Source organism: Rhinolophus ferrumequinum, chromosome 14 (genome assembly GCF_004115265.2).
Source record: "Rhinolophus ferrumequinum isolate MPI-CBG mRhiFer1 chromosome 14, mRhiFer1_v1.p, whole genome shotgun sequence".
Taxonomy (NCBI): domain Eukaryota; kingdom Metazoa; phylum Chordata; class Mammalia; order Chiroptera; family Rhinolophidae; genus Rhinolophus; species Rhinolophus ferrumequinum.
Genome location: NC_046297.1, coordinates 31403565 through 31418606, shown reverse-complemented (window position 1 = coordinate 31418606; position 15042 = coordinate 31403565). Strand labels below are relative to the sequence as shown.

General features: G+C 37.6%; 3 protein-coding genes across 3 annotated transcripts in view; all 3 read right to left on the bottom strand.

Moving 5' to 3' along the window:
• The window catches only part of LRRC69 (leucine rich repeat containing 69), a 181265-nt gene that overhangs the window by 52615 nt on the left and 113608 nt on the right, over positions 1-15042 (bottom strand). The window lies entirely within an intron of this gene.
• Positions 1-15042, bottom strand: part of SLC26A7 (solute carrier family 26 member 7) — a 445736-nt gene that overhangs the window by 352565 nt on the left and 78129 nt on the right. The window lies entirely within an intron of this gene.
• LOC117033650 (uncharacterized protein KIAA1143 homolog) lies at positions 12430-14501 on the bottom strand. The gene has a single exon (XM_033125825.1). The coding sequence runs from the start codon at positions 14470-14472 to the stop codon at positions 14008-14010; it is 465 nt and encodes a 154-aa protein (XP_032981716.1). The 5' UTR covers positions 14473-14501; the 3' UTR covers positions 12430-14007.

Below are 15042 nucleotides of genomic sequence, written 5' to 3'. Positions count from 1 at the left end.
ACCATTTATTCATAAAGACAAGTGTGCTCCAATGTTCATTGCAGCTTTATTTATGGTGGCCAAGACATGGAAACAACCAAAATGTCCTTCGATAGATGAATGGATAAAGAAGTTGTGGTATATATACAGAATGGAATACTATTCGGTGGTAAGAAAAGATGAAATAAGACCATTTGTGACAACATGGATGGCTCTTGAGATTATAATGCTCAGCGAAATAAGTCAGACAGAAAAGGCAGAGAACCATAGGATTTCACTGATATGTGGTATATGAACCAAAAACAACAAAAGAACAAGACAAACAAATGACAAACAAAAACTCATAGACACAGACAATAGTTTAGTGGTTACCAGAGGGTAAGGGGGTTGGGGGTGGTAGATGAGGGTAAGGGGGATCAAATATATGGTGATGGAAAGAGAACTGACTCTGGGTGGTGAACACACAATGGGATTTATGGATGATGTAATACAGAATTGTACACCTGAAATCTATGTAACTTTACTAACAATTGTCACCCCAATAAACTTTAATTAAAAAAAAAAAAAGAAAGACCTCTTAATATCAACCTGCTGTAGAATCCATTCCTGTAGATGTCCAGGTAGAGAAATAGTAATTCACTAATTGCCATGAAAAAACAAGGTAACAAGGCAGCTTATAGAAAGAACATGAAAAAAACCTCAGAATATAAACTTAAAGGTATGGAAGTATGTGACTTAAATGACAGAGAATTCAAGATTGCAGTTCTGAAAAAACTCAACAAGATGTAAGAAAACTCATATAGGCAGTTTAATGAACTCAGAAACAAAGTCAAAAAACAAAATGAATGTTTTAGCAAAGTTAAACTTTTTACAAAAGAAACAAATATAAATTCTGGAGATTAAAAACTCAACAAACGAAATGAAGAATGAAATAGCCAGCTTAAGAAATAAAGCTGACCAGATGGAAGAAAGAGTTAGTGATATCAAAGATAGAAATTTGGAAATGGCAAAATAGAAAAAGAGAGTGACTTGAGTTAGAAGAAATGAAAGAACTCTACAAGAACTTTCTGACTCCATCATAAAAATCAACATAAGAATAATGGGCATATCAGAAGGAGAAGAAAGGGAGAAGAGAACACAGAGTATATTCAAACAGTCAACGAGAATCTCCCAAACCTGTGGAAAGAACTGGATCATCGAATACAAGAAGCATACAGAAGACCTAATTACTTAAATCCAAACAAGCCAAGGCACATTATATTAAAGCTGTCAAAAATTAATCACAAAGAAAGAATCCTCAAGGAAGCCAGGGGAAAAAAAGCAGTAACCTATAAGGGAAAGTCCATTACTTTACTATCAGATTTTTCAGCAGAAACTCTACAAGTCAGGAGGGAGTGGAATGAAATATTCAAACTATTAAAAGACAGAAATTATCATAATTATCAAGAATAATATATCCAGCAAAGTTATCCTTTAGATATGAAGCTGAGGGAATTCTCTTTTTTTCAATATTTGTGTGCTATTTATTTCTTTTTATTAGTTTCAAGTATACAAAACAATGTAATAGTTAATTTCACCCCTCATGAAGTGATAACCCCCTCCCCCAAACTATTACCGCTCTACTATTGTAGATAGCTGTTACAATTCCATTGCCTCTATTCCCTATGCTGTACTCCATATTCCATGACCATATATATATTTCACATTCAATATTATTCAGCTTCAGTTTCAGGTGTACTGCACAGTTGTCAGGCATCTACACCATCCATGAAGTGGTCTCCTTAATAAGACAAGTGCCCACCTGACACCCTACCAAATCTTGAAAACATTATTGATTATATTCCCCAAACTGTCTTTCATAGCCCCATGGCAATATTGTGACTACCAAATTGTGCTTTCTAATCCCCTCACCTCCTCACCTTCTCCCTCATCTCCACCCTCTCCCCAGCTAGCAACCATCAGTTTTTCCTCTGTATCTCTGAGACTATTTCTGTTTAGTTTGCTCATTTATTCAATTCTATAGATTACACATATAAGTGAGATCACATGGTATTTGTCTTTCTCCGAATTATTTCACTTACATAATATTCTCTAGGTGCATTCATATCGTTGCAAATGGTAAAATTTCATTCTTCTTTATAGCTGCATAATATTCCATTGTATAAATGTACCACAGTTTCTTAATTCAGTCATCTCTCGATGGGGATTTCAGTTGTTTCCATGTCTTGGCTATTGTGAGTAATACTGCAATAAACATAGGGTGCATATATTTTTTTCAAATTAGCATTTTGGATTTCTCTGGATAGATATCTAAGAATGGAAATGCTGGGTCATAAGGTAGTTCCATTTCCAATTTTTTGAGATACTTCCTTAGATTTCCATAATGGCTGTACCAATCTGCAATCCCACCAACAGTGCACAAGGGTTCCCTTTTCTCCATATCTTCTCCAGCACTTGTTGTTTATTGATTTATTGATGATAGCCATTCTGACCAGAGTGAAGTAGTATCTCACTGTGGTTTTTATTTGTACTTCTCTAATGATTAGTGAGATTGAGCATTTTTTTATATGTCTATTGGCCAGCTGTATGTCTTTAGAAAACTGTCTCTTCATATCCTCTGCCCATTTTTTAATTGGGTTGTTTGTTTTTTTGGTGTTGAGTTGAATGAGTATTGTATAAATTTTGGATATTAACCCCTTATCAGATGAATCATTGACAAGTATCTTCTCCCATTCAGTAGGATGCCTTTTTGTTTTATTGACGGTTTACTTTGCTATGAAAAAACTTTTTAGATTGATGTAATCCCATGTTTATTTTTTCTTTTACTTCCCTTGCCCAAAAGAATATATCAGTAAAAACATTACTCAGGGTAATGTCTGCAAGTTTACTTCCTATATTGTCTTCTAGGAGTTTTATGGTTTTGGATCTTACATTTAAGTCTTTAATCCATTTTGAATTTATTGTTGTATATGGCTTAAGGAGGTAGTCCAGCTTCAATTTTTTTCATGTGTCAGTCCAGTTTTCCCATTTATTGAATAGACTGTCTTTACCCCAATGTATATTCTTGCTTCCACTGTCATAGATTAAATGACCATACAGGAATGCATTTATTTCTCAGCCTCAAGGAACTTTCTAATACACAACCTGCACTACAGGAAATACTGAAGGAGGCTATTCAACCTGAAACAAAAAAATCAAAAGAATACAAAACCATGAGCGAGATTATTAACAGACAGACAGGAAATGGCAACTAACAGGCAGGAAATGACAACTCCTACACAAAATAAAGCACTATACACTTAAAAATAACATAAAAGGTAAAGAAGATAAAAACATAAAAAAAGAAAAAAGAGAAGAAAAACACAGCTTGCTACTGCAACTTAGAAATCAACTTACAGCATGAATAGGGATAACCTGTGACAACAAAAACATAAAAGAGAAAAGAGTAAAGGTCTGAATATGCAAAAGGGAATGGACATAAGAAGAATGCTGAAGAAAAAGGACTACTATATATATGAAACTTTTATTTACATAAACTTAATAATAACCACTCAGAAAAACAAAATCCAGAACTGAGACATGTAACATTAATTAAAAAAAAAAAAAAAAAGGAAGGAAAGAAATACCATAGAATACCACCACACTGAAATAAAAGACAGGGAGAGAGATACCAAGATGGTGCAGTAGGTAAACACCGTGCTTACCTTCGCTCACAATCACATCAAAATTAGAACTAAACTACAAAACAACCATCATTGAAAATCGCCTAAAATCTTGCTGAACTGAAGTTCTACAACTAAAGACATGGAGAAGAACCTTAAGACTGGTAGGAGGGGCAGAGATGCGGAATAGGCTGGTCCCACATCCGTGTGTGACCATCAAAGACTGGGAGGGATATGTGGCTGTGGAGGTGCCCCCACCCCCAAGAGGAGCAAGAGGTCCCAGCACCACCACAGCCCAGAGTTCCAGTGCTGGGGAGAGAAGTCCCCCTAATTTCTGATTGTGAAAACCTCTGGAGATTGTGATTAAATGAGATGGAGCACAGCTGCACTCCCAGACATTCCTCTTGAAGGGACTGCATGCAGACTTACCCACAAACAGAATCACTCAATGTGAGCAACAGCACTGGGGCAGCAGCTGGAAAGGGGGCAGGGACAAATGGTGGGGAATTGAATTGTCTGGCTTGGGATGGGGGTGGAGAGGTGGGTTTCCTCCTGGATGGAGGAGCTGGCAGGGGCCATTTTTTCTTTGTTGAGACCTCCCCATTCTGGGTGTGTGGACATAGATATCTGCCATATCTGAGTCTCCATCGTTTATTCACCATGCCCTGGCGATTCAGGACGTGCCCCATCCAACTTTCGGGTACACCCAAGCCATTTCCAGTAGCTTTTACATACAAACTGCATGCCTTAACTCAAGCTGCAGACTTTCCTAGGGTCTCTCAAAGGTTCACAGAATCCAAACAAGAAACATTTTGCTTCAGCATGTCCTGTACATCTGGCTGAGAAGCCCTAAGCTCAGCACTAGTGACAGCCAGCCTTGGTTTGCAGCTTGGCCTCTCAAGGCATATCCAAACATGTCATGGGCAGAAGCCATCTGCAGATTACTTTGTGGCTTCTGCTGCTGGCCCTGGGTAGGGCATGGGCTGTGGCAACCTTGACCTATCGTGGATACTTTCAAGGTCCAGGGGCTAGCACCACCAGTGGCCATCTTCAAAACAAGCTAGAGCATCACCCAGCCACCTCCATGTACAACACACCCAACAGGTGGATTGGGCAGGCACTAGAGTTCAGCTGAGGCAGATCCTGCTCTGTAGGGTCAGCCCCTGCACAACAACTCTTCCACTGTAGTCAAGGCCAGTCCTCACAACCAGTGAGCCCAAGGGTCAGTCCCTCACATTGATGTGCAATTATCAATGAAGGCTCAACTACAAGAATAGGGCACACACAACCCACACAAGGGACACACCTGGAGTGCATGGCTCAGGTGACCAGAAAGACGGAGCCACTGAGCCCCACAGCACACCTATTATATAAGGCCACTCTACTAAGACCAGAAGACATAGTAGCCCTACCTAATACATAGAAACAAACACAGGGAGGCAGCCAAAATGGGGAGAAAAAGAAACGTGTCTCAAATAAAAGAACACAACAAAGCTCCAGAAAAAGAACTAAACAAAATGGAGACAAGCAATCTATCAGACACAAAGTTCCAAACACTGGTTATAAGGATGCTCACTGATGTCAGGGAGGACTTCAACAAAGAGATGTGAAACATAAAAGCAGAGATAGAAAACATTAAAAAGAACCAGTCAAAAATAAAGAACATAATAATGCAAATGAAGAATATATTACAGGGAATCAACAGTAGATTAGATGAAGCAGAGGACTGAACAAGCAATGCAGAAAACAAGGTAGCAGAAAACACCCAACCAGAACAGCAAAAAGAAGTAATAATCCAAAAAGTTGAGGAGAGTTTAAAGGACCTCTGGGACAATATCAAGTGTACCAACATTCACATTATAAGGGTACCAGAAGATAAAGAGAGACAGCAAGGAATTGAAAACCTATTTGAAGAAATAATGAAATAAAACTTCCCTAACCTGGTGAAGGAAATAGATATATAAGCCCAAGAAGCACAGAGAGTCCCAAACACAAGATGAACCCAAACAGGCCAACCCCAACACACATCATAATTAAAATTCAAAAGTTAAAGACAAAAATAGAACCATAAAAGCAGCAAAAGAAAAGCAGTTAGTTACCTACAAGGGAGCCCCCATAAGAAGGTCAGCTGATTTCTCAACAGAAACTTTACAGGCCAGAAGGGATAGGCAGGAAATATTCAAAGTGATGAATAGCAAGGACGTACAACCAAGATTACTCTACCCAGCAAAGCTATCATTTAGAATTGAAGGACAGATAAGGGGCTTCCCAGACAAGAAAAATCTGAAGGAGTTCATCACCACCAAACCAGTATTACAAGGAATCTTAGAGGGATTTCTTTAAGATAGGAGGGGTTAGGGATGGGTAAAAATGGGGAAGGGATTAAGAAGTACAAATGGGTTGTTACACAATATTCATGGGGATGTAGGGTACCGCAGAAGGAATATAGTCAATAATATTGTAATAACTATGTATGGTGCCAGATAGGTATTAGATCTATCAGAGTGACAGATGGGAATGGGGTTGAGGGCAGGGTGAAAAAGGTGATGGTATTAAATACAAATTGGTAGTTACAAAATAGTCATGCAAATGTAAAGTATAGGGAATATAATTAATAATATGGTACAAACTATGTATAGTGCCAGCTGGTACTAGTAAGGAGGATCACTTCCTAAATTATATGAATATCTAACCACTACTATACACTTTAAACTAATATAAAATAATACTGAATGTCAACTCTAATTGAAAATTTTTAAAAGAAGGGGAAAGTTCAATAATATTGTGAAAGCGTGGTACAGTGTCAGATGATTGCTGGACTTACCACTTTTTAAGCAGAGGGAATAAAATCAATAATGTGCTAATAACACTGTAAAGAGCTAGGTGGGTACTGTTGAATAACTATGATGTCCACCTGAAACTAATATAATATTACATGTTGGCTGTATGTTAATGAAACATCTTTTTTAAAAAAGGAATAACAGACAAGAACAAAAAGGCAAAGAAACAATAGAAACCCCGAGCTACCAGAAAACAAAACATAGAATGGCTATAGGAAATCTTTATATATCAATATCACCCTAAAGGTAGATGGACTGAACTCACCAATAAAAAACCACTGATTAGGAGACCGGATAGAAAAGCAAAATCCAATGCTGCCATCAAGAGACACATCTCAGCTACAAGAACAAATATAGACCAAAATGAAAGGGTGAAAAATGATACTCCAAGCAAATGTTATCCAGAGAAAACCAGATGTGTCCATTCTTACATCAGACAATTTACACTTCAGGCTATAAAAAGGTAACAAGAGACAAGGAGAGTCATTTCATAATGATAAAGGGGACAATACAACAAGAAGACATAACACTTAATCAATATATATGGCCCCAATCAGGAAGCACCACAATATACAAAGCAACCACTAATAGAACTAAAGGGAAAAACTAACAAAAACACAATTAGAGTTTGTGCAATCATCACAAACACAATTAAATACGCCATTGACAGCCATGAATCGATTATCCAAACAGGAAGTCAATAAGAAAATATCCTTAAATGACACTTTGGATCAAATGGACATGATTGACATTTATACACTACTTCATCTTAGAACACCAGATCACACACATTCTTTTCTAGTGTACATGAAACATTCTCAAGGATAGACCATATGTTGGAACATAAAACTAACCTCAGCAAATTTAAGAAAATTGAAATCATACCAAGCATATTCTCTGATCACAAGGCTTTGAAATTGGATATCAACTGCAAAAAGAAAGTAGGAAAAACCACAAAAATGTAAACAACATACTTTTAAAGAACAACTGGGTCAATTAAGACATACGAGGAGAGATAAAAAGACACAAAGAAACAAATGATAATGAAAATAAATCCTACCAAAATTTTTGGGAAGCAGGGAAAGCAGTTTTAAGAGGATACTTTATATCACTAAAAGCCTAACTCAAGAAACAAGAAAACTGCCAGACAAATAACCTCACGTTAGACCTTAGAGAACTAGAAAAAGAAGATAAAATGAAACCCAGAGTCAGCAGAAGGAAGGAAATAATAAAAATCAAAGCAGAACTAAATGAAATAGAGAATAAAAAGACAACAGAAAAAATTAATGTGACAAAGAGCTGGTTCTTTGAAAAGATTAATAAAATTGACAAATCCTTGGCTAGTTTCACTAAGATAAAAAGAGAGAAGACACTAATAAATAAAATCAGAAATGAAAAAGTGGAATTTATAATGGATGTCACAGAAATATAAAGGATCATCCAAGAATACAATGAAGGACTATATGCCACCAAATTCAATAACCTAGAAGAAATGGACAAGATCTTAGAAACATATAGCCTTCCTAGGCTGAATCAGGAAGAATTGTAAAATCTAAATAGACTGATGACCAGATGGAAATTGAATCAATCATCCAAAACCTTCCCAAAAGCAAAGGTCCAGGACCAGATGGCTTCACTAGTGAATTCTACCAATCATTCAAAGAGGATCTAATACCTGTTCTACTCAAACTCTTCCAAAAAATTGAAGAAGAGACAATACTCCCTAACCCATTTTATGAGGCCAACATCACCCTGGTACTGAAACCTTCTAACGATAACACAAAAAAAGAAAATTACACAGCAATGTCTCTGATCAGTACAGATGCAAGAATCCTAAACAAAATTTTAGCAAATCAAATACAACAATGCATTTAAAAGATTATACATCAAGACCAAGTGGGGTTCATCCAAGGGGCACAAGGATGGTTCAACATGCAAATTGATCAATGTGATACACCACATAAACAAAATAAAACACAAAAATCATGTGATTATATCAATAGATGCAGAAGAAGCTTTTGACAAGATAAAACATCCATTTATAATCAAAACACTTCATAAAATAGGTATAAAAGGAAAACACCCTAACATATTAAAGGCCATATATGACAAAACCTCAGCTAATATTATAATTAATGGTGAAAAACTGAAGCCCTCTGTTCTACATTCAGGAACATGACAGGGCTGTCCCCTATCACCTCTACTTTTCAACATAGTATTGGAAGTCCTAGCCAGAGCAATCAAGCAAGACAAAGAAATAAAAGACATCCATACTGGGAATGAAGAAGTTAAATTGTCACTCTTTGCAGATAACATAATGCTACTTATATAAAACCCTAAAGATTCCACTAAAAATCTATTAGAAACAATAAACAAATACAGTCAAGATGCCGGTTACAAAATCAATGTACAAAAAGTCCATTGCATTCCTAGGTACTAACAATAAAATCTCAGAAAATGAAATAAAAAAAACAATTCCTTTTGCAATTGCAACAAAAAGAATAAAATACCTATTCTTGTTGTGCAAGACATGTATACTGAAAAGATCTATATCCTGAAAGACCTATGTACTGAAAACTATAAGAAATTTTTTAAAGAAATTGAAGAAGACACAAAGAAATGAAAAGACATTCCATGTTCATAGATTGGAAGAATCAACATAGTTCAAATGGCCATATTACCCAAAGCAATACACAGAATGAATGCAATCCCCATGAAAATCCCAATGTTATTTTTTAAAGAAATTTGTATGAAATTTGTTCCAGATTTGTATGGAACCACAAAAAAAACCTGAATAACCAAAGTAATCCTAATAAAAAAGAACAATACTGGAGGTATCACACTCCCTGACTTCAGCTTGTACTACAGTAATAAAAACCGTATGGTATTGGCAGAAAACAGACACACAGACCAATGGAATAGAACTGAGAACCCAAAAATAAACCCACATAAATATGGACAGATAATTCACGACAAAGGAGCCAAAAACATACAATGGAGAAAAGAGAGCCTCTTCAACAAATGGTGCTGGGAGAATTGGAGAGCCTCGTGAAAAAGAATGAAACTAGACTGCTAACTCTCATCATGTACCAAAATTAACCCGAAGTGGATCAAAGACCTAAACATAAGATCAGAAACAATAAACTGCATAGAAGAAAACATAAGTACTAAACTTATAGATCTTGCGTTCAAAGAGCATTTTATGAATTTGACCCCAAAGGCAAGGGAAGTAAAAGCTAAAGTCTATGAATGGGACTATTTCAAACTAAAAAGCTTCTGCACAGCAAAAGAAACCATCGACAAAATAAAGAGGCAACCAACCAAATGGGAGAAGAGTTTTGTAAACAACACCTCCGATTAGGGGCTAATATCCAAAATATATAAGGAACTCATACATCTCAACAACAAAAAAAACAAACAATCCAATTAAAAAATGGGCAGACGACCTGAAGAGACATTTCTCCAAAGAGGACATACAAATGGCAAATAGACATATGAAAAAATACTCAACATCACTAATCATCAGAGAAATGCAAATAAAAACCACAATGAGATATCACCTCACCCCAGTCAGAATGGCTATCATCAACAAGACAAATAGTAACAAATGTTGGAGAGGCTGTATGGAGAAAAAGCAACCCTCATACACTGTTGGTGTGAATGCAGATTAATGCAGCCACTAAGGAAGGCAGTGTGGAGGTTCCCCAAAAAATTAAGAATAGAATTACCATATGACCCAGCAATCCCTCTGTGGGGACACAGCCCCAGAGAGCAGTTTCCAGGCTCCCGGCCTCATGTGGAGGGATGCTGGCTCGGGTAGTAGATGACCGTGGGCTGTGGCTAGTTGACCGTCAGCTGTAGCCGGTTAGCCAACTGGACACTGATATAACTGCCGTGGCTGCGTTGTAGAGTGGAGTCGGTTGGTTGGCAGGCAGAAAAGCGGACAGCAGGTCGCACGTCGTGTGAATCCAGCCTCCAGTGAGACTATAGTGGTATGACTCCCCTACCTATGGTTCCGTGGGTGTTCCTTTTTGGCCTAGCCACATCCTGCGTTCTTATGTGGGGAGTGGGAGCTGAGACCCCACAGGCCTCCCCACACAACACCCTCTCTTGGGTATCTACCCAAAAAAATCTGAAAACATTTATCCATAAAGATATATTTGCTCCGATGTTCATGCAGCTTTATTTACTGCGGCCAAGACAAGGAAACAACCAAAATGTCCTTCAGATGAGTGGATAAAGAAGTTGTGCATGGATGGATCTAGAGAACATTATGTTAAGTGAAATAAGTCAGACAGAGAAAGATAAGTTCCATATGATCTCACTTATTTGCGGATTCTAAAGAAAAGAATAAGTGAATGAACTAATCAGAAACTGTTTGGGAGACAATGAGGAAAAACTGAGGGTTGCTAGATGGGCGGGGGAAGTGGGGGGTGGGGGGAGGGTGAGGGGATTGGAGGGCAGTCGGTGACCACAGGATGGCCACGGGGTTTGAAAATTAATCTGGGGAACGTAATTTGGTGGTTACCAGAGTGTAAGGGGGTTGGGGGGTGGGGGATGAGGGTGAGGGGGATCAAATGTACGGTGATGGAGGGGGGGCTGGCTCTGGGTGGTGAACACACAGTGTGATTTATGGATGATGTGATGCAGAATTGCGCAGCTGAAATCTATGTAATTCTACTAACAATTGTCACCCCAATAAATTAAAAAATAAATAAATAAATAAATAAATAAATAAAAAGAAGTTGTGGTATATATAAATGATGGAATACTATTCTGCCATAAGATGAAATAGTGCCATGTAGTGCAGGGGATCCTGCCGACTTCACTATGTGTCATGCAGGGTGTCATGCGGGGTCTCTGGTCCCGCTCCCCACATAAGAATGCAGGACATAGTGAAGCCAAAAAGGAACACCCACGGAGCCATAGGTAGGGGAGTGATATCACTATACTCTCGCTGGCGGCTGTGTTGGAGAGACAGGAAACAGGAGCCACACAATTCTCAACCCTCACTGCTCCACTTGCAGGCACAGCCACCATCTTCTTGCTAGCCCCCATTTTCTGCTAGCCTAGCCACGGCAGTTATATTCATGGCCAATGGCTCACTGGTTACAGCTGACGGCCAACTAGCCACAGCTGATGGCCATTTGATCACAGTCGATGGCCATTTACTACCTGAGCCAGCACCTTTCTATGTGAGGCTGAGAGCCTGGAAACTGCTTTTTGGGGCTCTGTCCCCACATGCCATTTACGAAAACATGGATGAATCTTGAGATTATGATGCTAAGCGAAATAAATCAGACAGAAAAAGTCAAGAACAATGATTCACTGATATGTGGGATTTGAACCCAAAACAACAAAAGAACAAGACAAACAAATGAGAAACAAAAACTCATAGACACAGACAATAGTTTAGTGGTTACCAGAGGGTAAGGGGGTTGCGGGGTGGTAGATGAGGGTAAAGGGGATCAAATTCTTTTTCTCAGATATTTTCTCTCGGTTAGGTTGCTTAGAGCCCGGTTTTTGATCAGTAGGAAATTTTTATTTTCCTGTTTTTAAAAAGTAGACTTGAAACCTATGTAATTTTACTAACCATTGTCACCACAATAATTTAATTTTTTAAAAAAAGGAGAGAACTATAAGCACATGAGTAATACATAAAATGTGTTTGTTTGGAAGAGCTCTTTTGTTTCGGAATTTTATTTTTTCCTATTTTATTTTTTTAATTATTTTTTACTTTTCAATTACATACAATATTTCAGGTGTACAACATAGTGATGCGATATTATTATAACTTATGAGGCAATCACCCCTATAAATCTAGTACCCATCAGACACCATACATAGTTATTACAATATTATTAACTATATTCCTTATGCTATAAGGAATTTGCATCCCCATGACTATTTTGTAACTACCAATTTGTACTTCTTTTTTTTTTTAGGTGATTCTTTATCCGATACAGAAGTTGGGAAACAGAACAACAACAAAAGACAGATTACATAATTTACAAATTATAAGAAAAATATGGCTATACTAATCGAAAATGAACAAAAAGTTAACTCAAAAAAATACAAAATAACCTGTTAATATATACAAAACAGTTTAGCTTCCCTGGCAAATCAAAGAAAATGCCAATTAAATTTGACTATTAAACACCATTTTCAATATGTCAAATTGACAAAAATGAAATGGCTGTTGCCAGCCTATGGCTGATGCACTGTTAACATGGATGAGGTAAGTGGGCTCTTGCAGGTGATAAATGAATAAAACGGTAAAAACCTCTTTGGAAAGCAATTTGAAAGTAAGCATCAAAAGCTTTAAAAATATTCAAATACTTTTCATTTCACAATAGATGTAAATCAAACCATTATGTTAATGCCTTAAACTTATACCGTGATGTATGTCATTATTTCTCAATAAAACTGGAAAAAAATATTCTAAGAATTAAAGAAAAAAATTCAAATATTTTGATCCAGTAATTCTGCTCCCATGAATTCATCCTATGGAATCATAAGAAACACATTTTGAGATTTTTGTACAAGCATGTTTGACCACTGTCTTACTTAGGCTGCACATAGCACAAATTTGACAGGGGCTTAAATAAGAGGGTGTTTATTCTCATGTATCAGTTCTAGGGTGTGGCAGCCCAAGGCTGGTGCTGCAGCTCCTCCAGGCATGCTATAGGATCTAAGCTCCTTGAGCCTTTCAACTCACTGTCCCATCCAGAGCAAGTGGCTGCCTTCCTTATGCCTAGAAATGGGCCTGGTACTCCCAGGTTTCATGTCTGGGCTCCACGCAGGATGAAAACAGAAAGACAAAGGTTCATGCCTGCCAAATCTCTCCTTTTGTATCAAAAAACCTAGGAGCTTTATTAAGCAGACTTCCACTTGTATCTCTTTTCTTTAGTGTTATCAGCTATAATCACCAAGTTGTACATTAGATCCTAACTTGTGTCAAGATCACTTGTATTAATTAGATCCTTACTTGTACGAGACCCACTTATATCTCCTAGCTTGCCAGAGATGTCATACGACTACGCTTAGCAGGAGCTGGGGAAGTATTCTTAACTACACACATGACCGTTCTTAACTACACACATGACCGTCTTCCCCAACCAAAGTGGGGTTCTGCTCATGAGGAAGTACAACAGGGATCTGTTTAATTACAAAATCTTCTGTAGCTATTAATGTCAGGAATTTTATTGACCTGGAAAAATGCTCACAATATAATGTCAAGTGAGAAGCAGTATAGAGAACATACATAATACAATCTCAATTTTGTTAAAAAAATAAAACTTACATACATACACACCCACATGGGAAATAACATGTTAGTAGTTAACGTCTACAGAGTTAGCATTTCAAATCAAAGGTGTATTGAGGGATGGCTACAGTTTTCATCCTACTAAATTTTTTCTGTATTTTCTATGATGAACTTGTATTATCTTTATAATAGGAAAAAATAATGTTTTTAAAAACACTTCATATACTCTTAAAGACCAAGTCCAAAACGTTTACACTTACTAATTTTCATCTCCACTGTCAAAAGAAAGGAGGCTGCTGTTTTTGATTTGCTTTTGTGAGTTCTTTTTAACCGAGTCCTGTTTATTTATTTTATCTTCATTCGTCTTCTTCTTTTTTGAGCTTGCTGTTAAACCTAAATATTTTTCATCTGGGGAACGCTTGACTGGTTTTCGATACATGATTCTTCCATCAGAGGAAGCTGGTTCTTCATCTGCTTTGGCAGCCTTTATTTCTTCTTTAATTTTCATGACTTCTTCAGCTGACAGGTCTCCCTTTTTTAAAACCACCACTTGGGGCTGTTCATCTTCTTTGTCACTGTGGTCACCATCTTCATCTGGGAGCTGGGGCTGGATTCTCTTGGTCTCTACGGTGGGTCCTTCCCTGTAGCCGACCTGTTCCTTGAAGCGGGCCAGGAACGCCGGCTCGACTGGCCGCACGTACGACACCTGGTTCCGCTTGCTCATGGCCACTCGGGAAACACTCCCAATTTGTACTTCTTAATCCTTAACCTTGTTTACTCACCCCCAATCCCCTCCCAAGTGGCAACCCTCACAATGTTCTCTGTGCCTGTGAGTTTGTTTCTATTTGGGGTGTTTATTTTGTTCTTAAGACTCTTCATATAAGTGAAATCATATGGCATTTGTCTTTCTCTGTCTTTTAGCATAACACCCTCTAATTCTACCCATGTTACTGCAGATGGCAAAACTTCACTCTTTTTTTATGGTTGAGAAATATTCGATTTTATATATGTACCACCTTTCTTTAAAATTAAAATTTATTGGGGTGACAATGGTTAGTAAAGTTACACAGGTTTCAGGCATACAATTCTGTACTACATCATCTATATAACACATTGTGTGTTCACCATCCAGAATCAGTTCTTCCTTCACCATATATTTGATCCCTTTTACTCTCATCTACCACCCTCCTCTCCCCCCACGCTCTGATAATCACTAAACTGTTGTCTGTGTCTATGAGTTTTTATTTCTTCATTTGTTTGTCTTGTCCCTTTGTTGTTTACAGTTTTATATCCC